Raw genomic sequence first — 15,407 nt, 5'->3', positions numbered from 1 at the left:
TTGAAGAACCAGCCTCTGTGTGGGGCAGGCTGCAGGAGGGCATATATGACAAGCCCAGAGATGGGGAGAGTTGGGAGCACCTGCTTACAAATCTCTGAGTGAAAAGCTCCAAGTAGAGGTCTGCAGTCTGGTGGCAGAGTTGGTCTGTCCCATGAAGTAGATCTCTGCCACCTGCACTCTTTCACTGCAGGCTCAGAGTTCTGGGGAGAAAGCAGTATACACCAGGCCTGAAAACAGGAGCATTCACCTCTGCCCGAAGTTCCTCCATTGTTAGCTTCCACTGAGAAACCACATTTGTTCCCTTACCATCCCTCCCCTGAAGGGAGGGGTAGGTCATCCTGTATGGTGCTGTCCTCTGGTTCCAGAAAAAGAAAGACATTCTCCCAAGCCTGGGTCTGGAGACACTGCAGCTGAGCTTTTCATGACAGTGAGAGGTGTTTGCGCTTCGTGTGTTCACTTCCCCCGCACCAATGCTACATGGCACATTGTGCTCACAGACGGGTCCACAGGTCAGCAGGATGCATGACCATCCATCCTCAGCCCAACACACCTCCAGCTGAACAAAGGAGCCTCAGATAAGGAGATGGAGCTGAGCTCACAGCAACCACTTTCCAGACAGACTCCCAGAAGGTCAGCATTCTTCTCAGTACCTCAAAGGTTCCACTGGCTACAATCAAGATTTAGGCTTAGAGCTAAGAAGCACAGCCCCAGCCAGGCCTCAGGCTGAGTCCTTCCCTCCAAGAAGGTTTATGTTTGGCTTCATCTACAGACATCATTGACTCCTGAGACCTGCTCTGCTGGCTTAACTCTCTGTTCAGGCCTCACCCACCCCCATTCTCCTATTTCTTGAGAGTCTTTGAAGTCCACAAGACAATCAACTTGAAACATCAAAATGTTACAACTTCAGTGGTGTTATCCATCCATTCATCTTCTAGATGAGAGGCCAAATGCCCAGAGAGGGATGACTTGTCTCAGGTCAGTCATGGTACCAAAGACGGACCTAGAGCCCATGACCCCTCTAGACTTTTAGTCTAGAGTTCATCATTTTTGCCCTGTGGGATGTGTCTGCAACCCCCCAGCCCTGAAACAAACTTTCCCTGGGATATGGAGGCTGCCCGGGCTAATACTTCTGGAAAAGCTTTAGCACTACAGGGCAAAACTAAGGGAGACCGTGTATGGACAAAGAAAGATGCAGGTGCTAAAATGCCAGGAGGCTCAAAAGTGACCATGGGCTGCCCGGACCCTGGTCATTGATAGCACAGGGAGAGGAACTGTTGAAAGTGTTTCCCTGTGTTTGGAGGGTCCACCCCTGTCCCTGACAAACCCTGGAGCTTTCATATATGTCTAAAAAAGAAAAAAAACGAAGGAACACACCATGGCCAAAGCAGCAAGGACTGTTCCTCCCTTTGCTTACACTCTCTGCCCTGGCTACCCTTTGGTAACTTCTCCCTGTCCTCTTCACTCTTCAAGGCTCTCTAGTGCTCTTTTTGGCCTGTTCCTCAAGCAGTAACATGAAGCTCATCTGTGTGATATGCTTGGAGGCTCATCCTCTAACGGAAAACCTCTACTGAGTTCAACTCTAGTCCCTCAAGAATGGAAACAAAAAACACAAATAAGAGGCTACCTCTTGTGAGCAGTTCTCTGAGCTCCCCTACTCCTCCTGGCTGAACCCTCTACCCTTCCCTAGGAGGTCAGAATAAATTATACATGTCCTCTGCTCTAGTTCATTGACCTAGTGACTCTCCAAGCAGCCCCTAAAATACTAGACTCCATTTGAAGAATTTCCAGCAGGAAGGGCCCTAGAGGCCCAGCAGTTATGGGAACAGGCCTCTCTGCCTGCTCCTCTCACTTCTAAGGCAAAAAGGGTCTTGGAGGTGAGGGGGTCAACATGCCGCAGAACCCCAGAGAGTTTGAGGGGTACTAGGGCCCCAAGTTCTGAGTTTGGGAGACCCACAGCAAGTGAGCTACTTACCTGCAACTCAGTCCTTCACAGTCAAGGGAAGTTCCTTCTGCCTGGACCCTCCCAAGCCCTCATCTCAGATTCACCTGGCTAGCATGGTTCCTTTTCAGGATGTGGCTTACACACTGGCTCCTCCCAAAAGCCTTTACTAAAACCCCATGGGCAGCTGGGGGGAGGGGCAGAGCCCCTGTTCTTTCCCATCATCTATTTCTTTTTCATGGATGTATCTTTGAAGTTGACACAGTGCCTAGCACATGAATATCTGTTAAATTAATGAGAAAGAATGGGGCCAGTAACATCATTTGGGTTCTGTAGAGGTTACACAGAGAGAAGGCTGGAAGACAGGGAGCAACCCGCTTTGTCCTCTTGTGTTGAGTAAAAACCACAGAACATTCCAATCTGAAAGGCACCTGTTCTATTTATATTCAGAGCCAGCCCTGTGACATCTTGGAGGGAAAAGATCCATTTAATTTGTTTGTAACAGGTAACGGTACACACAGGGTACAAAAACAGACAAAAGACCATACAGTGAATAGGTCTCCCTCGGGCTCCCTCCCCACTGGCTCCTAGCCCCTAAACAATTACTGTTACTGTCTCTGGATTAGAAACCTCTTTACAGACAGAACTGGACAATAGCCCGGTTAAGTGACACGTGCAGTCAGCGGAAAAGAATTTACAAGTCAGTGTTGAAGGCAGAAAACGCGCCCAGGGATCCTCCTGTCCCCGCCCTGGGCTGAGACCGGAGCCCCCAAACCAGTAGGTGAGGGTAGTGAGCAAGAGCATCTTCCGCAGAAGTCCGCGGCGGCGGAAGGGTTAACGCACCGTGCCCCACCCTCTCAGCCGCCTCTTCCGGGCAGAGGGGGCGGGGTCTTCGTCACTTCCTGGAGACTGGTTGAATCCGGAAGTGATCCCCGAGGACCAAGTTGCGGTGGAGGACGCCGGCTGCAGGGGCAGATTCGGAACCATGAGCTGGTGAGTGAGGCCCCGCGGCAGAGCCGCTGGAGCCCCAGGCCCGCGACGCGCCTTCTCCTGCGTCCCTCTGAGTACCCCCGCCCGCGCCGGCCGCAGAGCCCGACTGGCCCCGGTTCGAGGGTCGTTCGAGTGCCCTTCCCCTCGTGCTCTGCCTGAGTCTCCCGCTCTTGGCAGGACTTGCGGGAGGTGAGGCCAGGGATCCCAGGTGTGACTCGTTTCCTGACTCTTAATGTTCCACGGAGCCGGCCCCGTCTTCTCCCAGCCGCTTTAAGTGAGAGATTTCCCTGCTGCCTTGTCTTTTGAGTATCCGCTGAGGTGGAGTACCTGCCCTGTGGGCGGCTCTCCTCCACTCGCACCAGAGCTGCGGCCCTCACTCCGGTCGTCTGGGCCTTGTTCACTGATCAAAACCCGCTTGCGTTCATAGGACTAGGCTTTGCGCCATTTAAGTCTCCAAAAGACAAAACTTGCTTCTCTTTTGGAAGGGGCCAGAATGAAACACCCACACCCACACCCACACTCCAACAATAGGATTGGACTTATTTTAATCATTGCCAGGGCCATTACCCACTCCCTGCTGTCGGTCTAAAATAGACATAGGTAAGCTGAAACTTCATGGAAACTATCATCCTGTGGGCAGAAAACCCGGGAGGCTTGGAGGAGTAGAGTCACAACTCCAGAGTGGAAAGTGGTCACTACAGGACTATACGATACTTGGCTAGAGTAGACACTTCACAATGTGTAATGGTTGATTATTTTGTAAGACTTAATTTGCCCAAAAGAACCTTCCAGGCCAAGGCCGTGTATATGCACAAATCCAAACCTCGGGGAGTCCTGAGTATGCCATGTGAGTACATGGACCCCAGAGGGTGTACAAGATGAAGCAACCCTTTTGGGATCCAGGTTTTATTAGCATAGGGAATGTGTAGTCTGTTTTTCTACGCCACGTATGTGCACACTAGCTAGTTATGGTGGACGAGGATGGTAGGATATCCTTGGGGAAGGCTCTTGCAAGCTCACATTTGGCCATCAGTGGAGACCGTAAGCTCTAGCCACAAGCAGCTGATGTCAGTCAGTGTCAAGGATGGCTCTCTAATGTAAAATTTAAACAATGTCTGTCCTTTCTTTCCCCCAGCTTCTTAAAGGAAGATTGATGAACCAATGCCAGACACAAGTCGCTGGCACATGGAGGAAAGCCCCGAGCAATGCCCTAATAAGCCCCAGCAGGAGCTGCTCCTTTCCCTGCACCTTTGCTCCAGGAGGCCCATAGGGGGCTGGGGCCTTAAAAAGCTAACTTCCCCACCTTGTTATAACCTAGTTAGTGATGAACCAAGTGTCAGTCCTTCAATCCTCTTTCCTGGAGGAATTACCTCCTTAAAGTGTCAGCCTGGGTCCCCTGACCTTGTCATGTAGATGTCTCCCTACCAGCTGTATCTTGACACTTTGGCTCTCTCACCTAATTTTTCACGATAAAAAGCAGAAAGTACAGCTACTTCTTATTGCTTAGATTGGAGTTTACAATTTAAAAAGAGAGAGAGAATTGATGTTTTCTTCACAAATCAGAAGAGCAGGACAGACACCACTAAAGGAAAAGGATTCTCCAAGTGATCTGAGGCACGCTCTTACCACCTATCCTGCAGAAAGTTTTTTTTCTGAAAAGCTAGTAGCCTATTTCCTAAAGTCTTCAAGTTGCAGAAAATTGAAATTGACAACTAGCCGTCTAGCAAAAGCTGAGATTTTTATTCAGTAGAATTAATTTACCAGTACATGCACATCTTGGCACCTCCTTGGAATGAAGGTCACAACCAAAAGGGCAGCTTTGTCCCTCAAAGCTGAGATTCCTTTCCCTCTTGAGAGGGTTTCTACGTCATCTCTTGCGTGGACCCTGACCCCGTCTCCCCGAGAGGGGACCAGCACCGGCTCCTGGGCACACAATTGCACTCAGTTCCTGGCTCAATGGCTGGCTCCTTCTGATTCACTCCTGGAGTGCTTTTTCTGCTTCCAGAATGAATCCACCCATTCATCCGAGACTGGAATTCTCAGTGGGGGAAGAGACCAGAGTGACGTAGAACCACCATGGGAGTTTGATGCCCAAGGTCAAGTTCACCAAGCACATGGGATATGCCAGCTATCATTGAATAAGTGCTAGGGACACGCAGCCCATGGCCCCCAGAGGATAACCATTGTTCTGGGCTTTCAAAATGTCACAGTGAGAAATGTCCAATATTGATGCCCTTTGCACACTGTGGATTTTGCAGGAAGAGTGAGGGGTCTTTGTTCTCTGCTTCCTCTGTGCATGCAGCCCGCCCACCTCCTGTTTGTTTAGTGAGTACCTGCCCCCTTCCTGCGCCATCTGTGCATCCATTCATCCATCCATGCACCCATCGACTTTCAGCAGTGGTGTGCGCTGCTAGGAAGAAGACATTTGGTGTTCACATCTCAGGTTACTAATCCAAGCCATTGCTCTTTCCCCTCCTCCATGTCCCCCTCTGTCTTCATGTGTGTGTGATAGTTAAGGTATGGAAGGAGAAGTAACTAGAATTGAGAACGGTGACCCTAGTCTGGCTGAGCTGTCTCCAGGGATTGCAGCCTTCCCTGGAACACACCTTGATGATTTTAGGCTTCAATGACCAGGAAGGAAATCTTCCTATCCCTAGATGTCCAGTGGCTTGACTCAGATGAAGCAGTGAGAGTCAGTGCAGTGAAGTCTGGCCACGAGCTAGAGTGCTGAGTTCAGGGTCTGTTCCCTCATTCTCAGTGTGGTCTGGCAAACATTTCATCTTTCTCTGTCTAGTTTTCTCCAGCTGTAACATGGAATGCATCATCCCAGCTGACACTTTGTCGCCCAAGTGTGCTGTGAAACGGATGTAGACTGCAGGCATGGTGTTTTTCCAGCTCTTCCTGGCTCTTCTGCTTCTACCTACCTCTGTCTTCTAACCATTGGTATTTCTCTGGGTCTCTCTCTCTCTCTCTCTCTCTCTCTCTCTCTCTCTCTCTCTCTCCCTCCCTCTCTCTCTCTCCCTCCCTCTCTCTCTCTCTCTCCCTCTCCCTCTCCCTCTCCCTCTCCCCCCCTCCCACCTCCCCCCGTATACCTTCCCCATCATCTTTAGGCTAAAGGCCTAACTTTGGCCATGGCTTATGAGGCCCTTCTGGATGTGGCTGTCTCTCTTTAGCCCCTTGTCTGAGCTCTTCCTGGTCTCTTGCCCTCCTCCCGAAAGGCCTTTCCTCCCCTCTTCCACTGTCTACCATCCCCCAGGCCAGCCTCTACTCATCCCTCAAGAATCAGGGCAGGCTTCACCTCCTCTACTGAGGGTCTTCCCTGAATGGCCTCCCACACCCTGCCAGGCTGGGTGGCATGCCCCTCCTCTGACCCTCATTAGCACATGTACTGAATTATTGGTTTACTTGTCAGGAAACCGACTAGTTTATGAGCTGTTGAAAACAGGGACTCTCTTGGTCTCCACTGTCTCGTACCACTGTTGCCAACAGTAAATGTGTATTGAATGTAGGAATGAGGACTTTTTTTTCCCCTTTACTTATTTGCCTTAGCTCAGGAAAAATTTTAAATTTAAAGTGTGGAAAACCTACAAGCCACTTCCTGAAATGAAGAGCCTCTAAGAATGCCATTGTTAAATGGACTGATGGGAAAAATGGCTTCCCAGGTTCTATGAGGCTGCCCCTGATCTCTCCCCTCCTGTGTACCCGCCCCCACCAACTCCTTTCTCCTGTACTTCACAGTACTCCTCCTGTAGGACTTCCCCATTCTTCCAGGAATCACAAATGCACACCTCTCCCCCCGCATAAACTTCAGGAAAGCAGGATCTACAGCTTCATCTTTGTGTTCACATACTCTCTTACACAGAGAAGGAAAACTCTTGACTCCAAAAAACCTCCGCTGCCTTGCGGCATACCTCTTCAGGGGAAAGGCTAAGGGAGTAAACCCCGACAGAAAATCCGGAGCCGGAGTCCCTAAGGCAGTTTGACGTTGTAGTCAACACCGGCAACTCCTGCGGCGCACCTGAAGCCAAGCTGTATTGACTCCGTCTTTCCCTTGGACCCTTCAGCTGCGAAGAGAGGGGGGGTCTGCTGCATGGGCAACAGCAGACCCTCCATATTACCCTGCCCAGGCTCTGTAGCTTCAGCGTCATCGCACTTGATTCAACACGGGAGGAGACAGATACCGTGTCACTCCCGAGTCGGACTGCACAGCCATTCTCGGCGGTGCAGATAGACTCTTAAGAAGCTACACCATCGTCTCTCGAGACGGACGGCTGCCAACGACAACGACTCTCTTACACAGGGTAGGTGCCTAACAGGTAATTGTCAAATGACATGAATAGAATATAAAGAAAGGACAGTGGGTTGCTGGGTGAGACAGAACCATCTGTTCAGATTCAAACATTATCTCAGTGAGTCTCTTTTCCCTCTAGCATTACCATTGCTATCTTACATTTGTATAGTGCTTTTAACTTTTCAAATTGCTTTCCCTTCCATTACCTGATTTCATCCTCCATTTACCCTTTGAAGTATGCATTCAGGTCTGATTATCTCCCTTTGACAACTCATTAGAATTCAGTTAGACAATACCTGGCAGAACTGGAACTAAAACCTGCATCTTCTGAGTATTCTCTGTTTGAACAGGAACATTAGCAAAGTGGAAGACCATTCTCAAGCTGATTGGATCCTAAAGGAAGTTACTTGACTTTGCTAGTATGTATAGACACTACCAGGTTGGGAATGAATTATAGGAAGTTGCTGGTTTTCACACATAATGCGACAGGTAAAGTCCTGTTTACTGTTCACTGCCAAGTCTTCTGGACCATCTCAGCTGCTTCCTACTCTGGGGCCTCTCTGCCTGGGGCAGCCATACCACTCATTCCTTCTGTGACTTTGGACAGGCCAAGCTCTCCTCTGGAGAGTGTGGCAATGCCCAGAAGATGAGGACCCTATGAGGAGGCTCTGAGGTTCTGTATTCAAAACATTGCTTTGGGCACATGTAAAACACCTCACTCTTATTTTAGCTGTTTGAAGGGACTTTTTGCAGATTTTGGAGTAGTTAGAAAGTCACGTATCTTGAGTCCCACAGCATCTTAGTCAAAGATGTTTTCTTATGTAATAGACTCTTTAAATAAATCTTCTGAGATAACTTTAGAGTTGGCAATTAAGCTATTAGAACTGGTTTCCCAAACCCATTTTTTGGTGGCTAATCCATTAAATGGAGCCCAGTGTAGTGTATTGCACATAGATAACGTTCAAGAACTGTCTGTTGATTTAATGAAATATTGAATGTATTAACGAGGACTTTTTAATGCCTGTGCTAAATGTTGGCAGACATTCAGAAGGCTATAAAAATCAGTCCCTGTCTTCAGCCAGCATATGGATGGTACCAATGACTCACAGAAATGATGGTGGATCTCTGAGTGTTGGTGTGGCATCATCAAGAAAGGCTGTAACTGAACCTTGACCTCCCTAGTATGTGCTGTTCCAGTGGGGAGTGAGAAAGACAATGGGGAAAGATGTGTGTGGACAGAATGCATCAAAAGTATTTGGGGTGGACAGACAGTCAGGAGGCCAGTTTGGGTTTAGTAAATAGTGACTTGGGTAAGAGGCTTTGTTGTTGTGTGTTGGCACCCTGGTTGGAGGCACATTGTAGTACCGTGCTGAGGAATTGAAGTCTAGCCTAGACTTTTGAAAACTGAAGGTTTTGAGCCAGAAAGTAGAATGGCAAAAAAAAAAAAAAAATGATTTAGTTAAATTAATTTGGCAATGGTCTGCAGTATAACTCAGAGAAGAGAAAGATTGGAGCCAGGGAAGCTAACCTAGACAGTGGCTTCCAAGATATTTTGATTCCAACTTGCAGTCAGATGTACCTTTGATATCACAACATAAACACACGCACACACACACACACATATATATATATACATACACGCATTTATACTTGAAATAAGTTTTACACGATATATGTACAATGTACTCTGATATTTTCTATTATGTTCTATTTCATTTTTTATAAAATGACCCACTCAATTGATTTCATGATTAATTTTAATACATGTTTACAGTGTACTAATGAGTAGCAATTTACATGATCAGTGAAGGGTAGATATTTTACATAGACCTAGTTTGGAGAACACTTATCCAGGAGTTTATTACAAATCTTCAGACTATACGCTAGCACCTGTGACTTCAGCCAGGCTAGAGACAGTGTTGTTTATTTGGTTGTTTTTCATGGGTTATGATAAGAAATACAAAAGGGGCAAGTGTAGCAAACACTGGCCATGTTCTTTATAAGAACTTATTCCTCTACTGACATGTTTGGTTTGTTAGTAATCAGGGAAAAGCAGATTAAACCAACAATGAGATGCCATTTCACAGCCATCAGGCAAAAAATTTAAGGACTGGCAGTGCCAAGTACCTGAGGATAAGGAGCAGTGGGAACCATTATCCACTTCCAGGGCTGTGAGGGGTATAAAATGACACAGCCGTTTTGGAGATTCATGCAGTACCTCCCACAGCTGGCTACCCTCTCACCCAGAGAAATTCCAGTGCCAGTGTAACAGGAGACATGCCCAAGGTCACAAGAATGCTAGGTGCTTCATTGTTTATAGATGTTCAGCCTATAAAGAATGGGTTAAAAAAAAAATGATTTTTTTTTTTTTTTTTTTTTTACATAATGAAATATGTAGCATGCAGGTAAAAGGAATGAAGTAGAGCTGTGTGTATCAGCATTGACAGATCTCAAAACCTAATGCTGAACATAAAAAGCTCATTTCAACTTCTGGCCAAGGTGGAGGCATAGGTAGACACGCTTCATCTCCTTCCACAACCATAAGAAGAATATCTCAAAACTAAAAACAATCAGAATTACCAGAAAATCTTAACTCATGAAATTCCAACAAAGATATAAATAAGTAATACTCATCCAGACAGGTAGGAGGGACGGACGCATTGTGATGAAGGTGGTGGCAGCAGTGGTGGTGGTGGCAACAGTGGCTGTGGCCGGCCATCAGAAAGCGCAGTCACATGTTATAAGAGTCAGGAAGGACACCTGGGGAGAGATCCCAGCCCCAGACCAGACCTTGCAGCTCACTGTTCCAGTGCTGGGGAAAGTAAAACCTCATTGCTTCTGACTATGAAAACCAGTGGGGGTTGGGGCAGCAGAAGAAACTGCCAATCTCTTAGCAGAGTCCACTTGTTTAGTAGGCCTGCCCCACCCCCCAGTCCTAGAACATCTGCAAACCCAGTCATTCTGGGAACCACAACCAGGGGAATAGCTAAAGGAGCGCCAGTTCCATACAGGAAGTGGAAAAAGTACCTGGAATAGGGGCTAGCGGTGAGCAAGTGGCATTGTTCCCTCTCAGACCCCTCCCCTACATACAGTGCCACAATGTGGTGAAATGGGTCGCCCCATACTGACAAATAGTGTCTCCGCCGCTTACAATGTAACATGTGCCACAACCCTACCTAAGACACAGAAGCAAACACAGGAGGCTGTCAAGTTAAGAAGAAAGAGAAGTATGACCCAAAAAGAGGGAGCAGATCAAGGCTCCAGTGGGAGAACTAAACAATGAGGAGAAAGCCAGCCTAACAGACATAGAGTTCAAAACACTGGTGGTAACGATGCTCACAGACTTGACAGACATGCTTGAGTACAGCAGACACATAAGGGAAGAAGTGAAGGCTACGCTAAGTGAAATGAAGGAAAATCCACATGAAACAAATGCAGAAGGGAAGGAAGCCAGGATTCAAATCTGCAGTTTGGCACATAAGGAAGAAATAAACTGTCAACCAGTAGAGAATGAAGAAACAAGAATTGGAAAAAAGAAAACGAGGAGAGGCTTAAGAACCCCTGGGACAACTTTAACCCTACCAACATCTGAATCAGGGGTGCCAGAAGGAAAAGAGGAAGAGCAAGACATTGAAAACTTATGTGAAAAAATAATGAAAGAAAACTTCCCTAATTTGGTGAAGGAAATAGACATACACGTCCAGGAAGCACAGAGAATCCCAAACAAGTTGGACCCAAAGAGGAACACACCAAGACACATTATAATTAAAATGCCAAAGGTTAAAGATAAGGAAATAATCTTAAAAGCAGCAAGAGAAAAGAAGAGATTTACCTACAAAGGGGTTCCTATAAGACTATCAGCTGATTTCTCAAAAGAAACTTTGCAGGCAAGAAGTATTCAAAGTGATGAAAAGCAAGGACTTACAACCAAGATTACTCCTATCCAATAAAGCTATTATTTAGAATGGAAGGACAGATTAAGTGCTTCCCAGACAGGGTAAAGCTAAAGGAAGTCATCATCACCAAGGCATTACATGAAATGCTAAAGGGACTTATTTAAGAAAAAGAAGATGAAAACTGTGAACATTAAAATGACACCAAACACCTATCAACAACTGAATCTAAAAAAAAGAAAAGAAAGAAAACCAGACTAGGATCAGAATTATAGGTATAGGGATCATTTGGAGGGTTATCAGCTGGGAGGGGGAAGGTGGAGAAGTGGAAAAATGATGCAGGGATTAAGAAGCATAATTGGTAGGAACAAAATAGGCAGGGGGAAGTTAAAATAGTATAAGTAATGGAGAAGCCAAAGAACTTAACACGCACGACCCATGGACATGAACTAAGAGGGGTGGGATTGCTGGAGGAAAGGGGGGCACTGGGCAGAAGGGAGCAAAGGGAGAAAAAGTGGGACAACTATAACAGCATAATCAATAAAATATACTTTAACGAAAAGCTAGCTTCAAAGTAATACATTCATATTATACTTTTTATGTAAATTTTAGACCTTAAAACTACTACATTGTGCTTATAAATGCAAACTTACTAGTAAGGGAATAATAAACACTGCATTCAGGGTAGTGGTTACAGAGGGAGAGGAGGAGATTGAATCCGGCTGTAGCCCTGTGGGGACTCCCCAGGATCTGGGCTGTTGTATTGCTCAAAGATCAAGAATGGCTGCTTGTGAGAATTTGACAGCACTAGGTGGTAGACACATCAGTGTTATCGTGCATACTCTACAGTTTCTCTTGAGTGTTCACAGTATTTTATAACTGCTCTCATGCCTGGTCTGGCCAAGCATCGTGACCAGGGCTGACTTCACTGTTCACAGAAATAGCATTAGTGTGTCCTGCGGCCAGTAGCTGGGGCTGGACTGGGGAGGTGGGCTTGGGAGTGAGTGTCTATCTCAGCCCTTCTTCTTCGACCTTCTGTTTTCTAACAGCCAGGCCTTCAGCAGAGAGGAAAGGTGGGTGAGAGACAGAAGTGAAAATGAGATTAGAGATAGTGCCTCAGAAGCTAAACAGCTGGTCTGCTGCTTCTCAGAGTCTGTGTTTAAGCCGCTGTGAACCCCCCAGAGTAGAAGGACACTTTCACCTCAGAATGCCTCATGTTTCCCCTTTATAAAATGTGAAGACCCACTTTCTTTCTACCTCTTCCTGTCATAACAGATTAGAATGAAAAGAGGTGATAACTTGTCTATCAAATATTAGGAGTTTCTTAAAGAGCTTCATGGGCTGGGGCGGGGTGGCGGTGGACAAAACGAGAACTTCAGACTGCCTCTCTGAACTGCCTGTCTTCCTCTCTTTTCTTGACCTTTAGGTGCTACATCAGTCTCTAAATTTATTTCACAAATCCTTTTACTACTCAGGAGGAAGTCACCACTCAATTTTAGGCAAATAAATGAGCTTGGTCCTGGCAGTGGTGTAGTCCAGCATGGGACTGCTACTCACCCTGAGAACAAAAAAAAAATTGAGGTCTTCCAACCATACTCATCACTGTAACTTTGTGCAAGTCACCTCTCTGGGCCTCAGTTTATCATCATCAGTATACCACCACCACCACCTTTGCAACAAATTTTACAGGCTGCAGGCTGCTTACTATATGTCGGGAACAATTTTTGTTGTTTGATTTACTGTGTTTATTGATTTTAGAGAGAGAAGAAGGGGTGGGGGAGACATCAGCAGGAAAGAGAAAAATTTTAATTAGTTGCCTCCTATACACACCCCAACTGGAGATCAAACCCACACCCTTTCAGTGTACAGAATGACACTCCAACCAGCTGAGCCACACCAACCAGGGCTGTCGGGGACAGCTTTTTTAAACATTAAACTCATTTAACTTCACAGTGACAGTGACCCTGTAAGGTCCTATTTTATGGACAAGGAAACTGAGACCCAAGAAGGTTAGATAACTTGTTCAAGGTCTCAGCTGGCAGTTGCCAGAGCCTGGACTTGAACCCAAGCAATCTGGCTCCAGAGTCCATCCACTTATCTGGTGTGCTGTCTCTTGTGTGACATACAGGAGTGTACCACTTTAAATGAACTGATGGATCAGCAGCACTGAGCACAGAAACCTATGATAGTAGATACTCAGTAAATGGTGATCTCACTGAACATTCTGTGACTAATTCTGTCTTTACTTTCAGAGGTCAGGCTATGGAGCAGTGGGGAAGGAGGGATCATAGCTGAGCTGGATGATTGTTCTGGTCGAAGTCATAGTCATGCCTTTTATTTTTAAACACACACATAACCTCCTCAGCCTGGTAGCAAGTCAGGGTAGTATTCTGTGTGCTCTGGTTTTGGATCCGGTTAGTTTGGGGAAAGGACTGAAGTGGGGCTGGATAGGCTGTGGTAATGGGTCATTTACAGCTCAGTTCTTTTCCTGTTCTGATGGGGTCTCTCACATCCTTGCTCAGGCTAAACTTTCGCTGGCACGTTGGCATCGTGGCCAGCTGGCCCTTCAGAGAGGATGGCATCCAACGGCAGCTGCCCTGCGGAGCCAGCTGACTCTCCATAAGCCCTGCCCTGGCCCTGGCCCTGGCCCTGGCCCTTGGTGTTCTCTCTTTCTCATTGTCAAGGTGATGGTAGCCTTAGGGGGAGGGGGGTGGCTCAGACCGGACAAGGCGATGACCCAGGATCAAGTAACAGAAGGCTGGGGGAAGGAGAGCTTGTCCTTCCAGCCTGTAGAAGCTGCTGCCTTTCGCCCACCTTCCTGCTCTTGCCCAGACGGTGACTCAGGCCCAGACCACTCCCCCGGGAGCCAAGATTTCAGCCACTATCAACTGCCGCCTACTCTTTGCACTGCCCTCCCTTCCTTCTCACCTCCTTCACCTCCCCCCCAAGAACTTCAGTCTTTACTCAGCCAAAAATATAGGTGGGGTAGACTGAATCATTTCGGGGCTCTTTCCACTCCCAAGCCAAGCTTAGGCTCATTCACATTCAGGAGAAACAAATTTGAGAGGCCAAGTGAAGAATAGGGAAGAATATGTGGGTTTCAGCTCCTTTACACCCTTCTTTGTAATGGCAGTGCAAGACTCTCCAAAGAGAGCAGGGCTCGAAGGACCTGCTGGGGTGGCCAGGGGATCCCCACCCACCTGCCCTCTGGGCCTGCCTCTTGTCCCTTTGCCTCTGCAATGGAGAGGGTGAGGAAGCAAAAGACAGAAACCTAGCAAACTAAAAATGCAAAGGAGCTGTTTTTGTAAATAGAAATTACAGAAGAGCAGTTTTTTTGGAAAGGTTTTACTGAGACAGAATTAGCCAACTGGCATCATGCTGCTAATAGAGATATTTACTGTTTGAAAAAGTATATTTGTAGCTTTTGGAGAACATCCTGTTGATTTTTTCTTTATTGTGAAGGAAAATAGAACCTTCTTCCCCCTTTTCCCTCTGTACACATATAACTTTTTTCTTTTCTGAGGTGGGGCATGTTGGGGGTTGAAGGGTAAGGCTGAGAGAAATGTTTTCTTCATTTCACTGCCGAGACCAAAATATCCCTTCCCCTGCCCTCTGGTGCTCATATTTGTGGAATGGGAGTCAGAACCACAGAAGGAACCCTGCTCCAGAGGCTGGGAGCTCAGAGCCCTCTTCATTTCTCCCAGGATGCAGAGATTCTCTGGGGAACAAGCCCTGTCTACTCTCTGGACCTCTGATGACCCACCTGATTCCAAGGGGAAAACCCCAAGGAAAGCTGGGAGGAGGGAAAACAAAGGTCCTGAAGCCCCGTGAGCCTGTCCATGGCCTGGAGGACTGCCAGCTTTGCCCCATAGCCCCGGCTGTGCCAGGGTCACACTGCTCTGCCTGATGCTGCGGTGTGGTCTCTTGCCGCACACTTTCCAAAGCAGCTGTTTCCCCTGCGGAAGCCCCTGCATTCCAGCAGGCAGCTAGAACCCCAAGCTTGGAATTGGGAAATCCATGAGGAGAAGCCAAGGCTCTGGTTGAAGTGTCGTCGCTCTTTCCCGTCACTCGCCCCTTGCCACCTTTCACCACTTGAGTGGCATAGAATCTGATCATCTGACAGGTGCCTGCGACACTTTTCTGGCTACTTCTCTGGCAGACTGGAGCATATCTGCCTTTTGGCAGCCTTGGAACAAACCCAGGAGACGCTTCTCCCTCTGTAGTTCTTCTCAGGCAGTTTAAAATGTTCTCCTTTGACCCACACTCTCAAACTTCACCAGGCTTTGCTGCCAAT

At 47.2% G+C, this 15,407-nt stretch overlaps 1 protein-coding gene and 1 non-coding gene across 2 annotated transcripts in view; both read left to right on the top strand.

Moving 5' to 3' along the window:
- Positions 1-1,206: 1,206 nt before the first annotated feature.
- On the top strand, positions 1,207-1,341 carry LOC150000204 (small nucleolar RNA SNORA71). The gene has a single exon (XR_016513790.1). It is a non-coding gene; the product is annotated as a small nucleolar RNA SNORA71 (small nucleolar RNA).
- A 1,506-nt stretch (positions 1,342-2,847) lies between these two features.
- BIN3 (bridging integrator 3) overlaps positions 2,848-15,407 on the top strand; it is a 42,819-nt gene continuing 30,259 nt past the window's right edge. The window contains exon 1 of the mRNA XM_090290136.1: positions 2,848-2,932. Within this exon, the coding sequence (XP_090146262.1) occupies positions 2,925-2,932 (8 nt within the window). The 5' untranslated portion in view covers positions 2,848-2,924. The remainder of the gene's footprint in view (positions 2,933-15,407) is intronic.

The sequence above is a fragment of the Furipterus horrens genome, unplaced genomic scaffold, assembly GCF_987537825.1.
Source record: "Furipterus horrens unplaced genomic scaffold, mFurHor1.1.pri manual_scaffold_10, whole genome shotgun sequence".
In the NCBI taxonomy this organism is placed as follows: domain Eukaryota; kingdom Metazoa; phylum Chordata; class Mammalia; order Chiroptera; family Furipteridae; genus Furipterus; species Furipterus horrens.
This window is presented reverse-complemented; position numbering and strand designations above follow the sequence as displayed.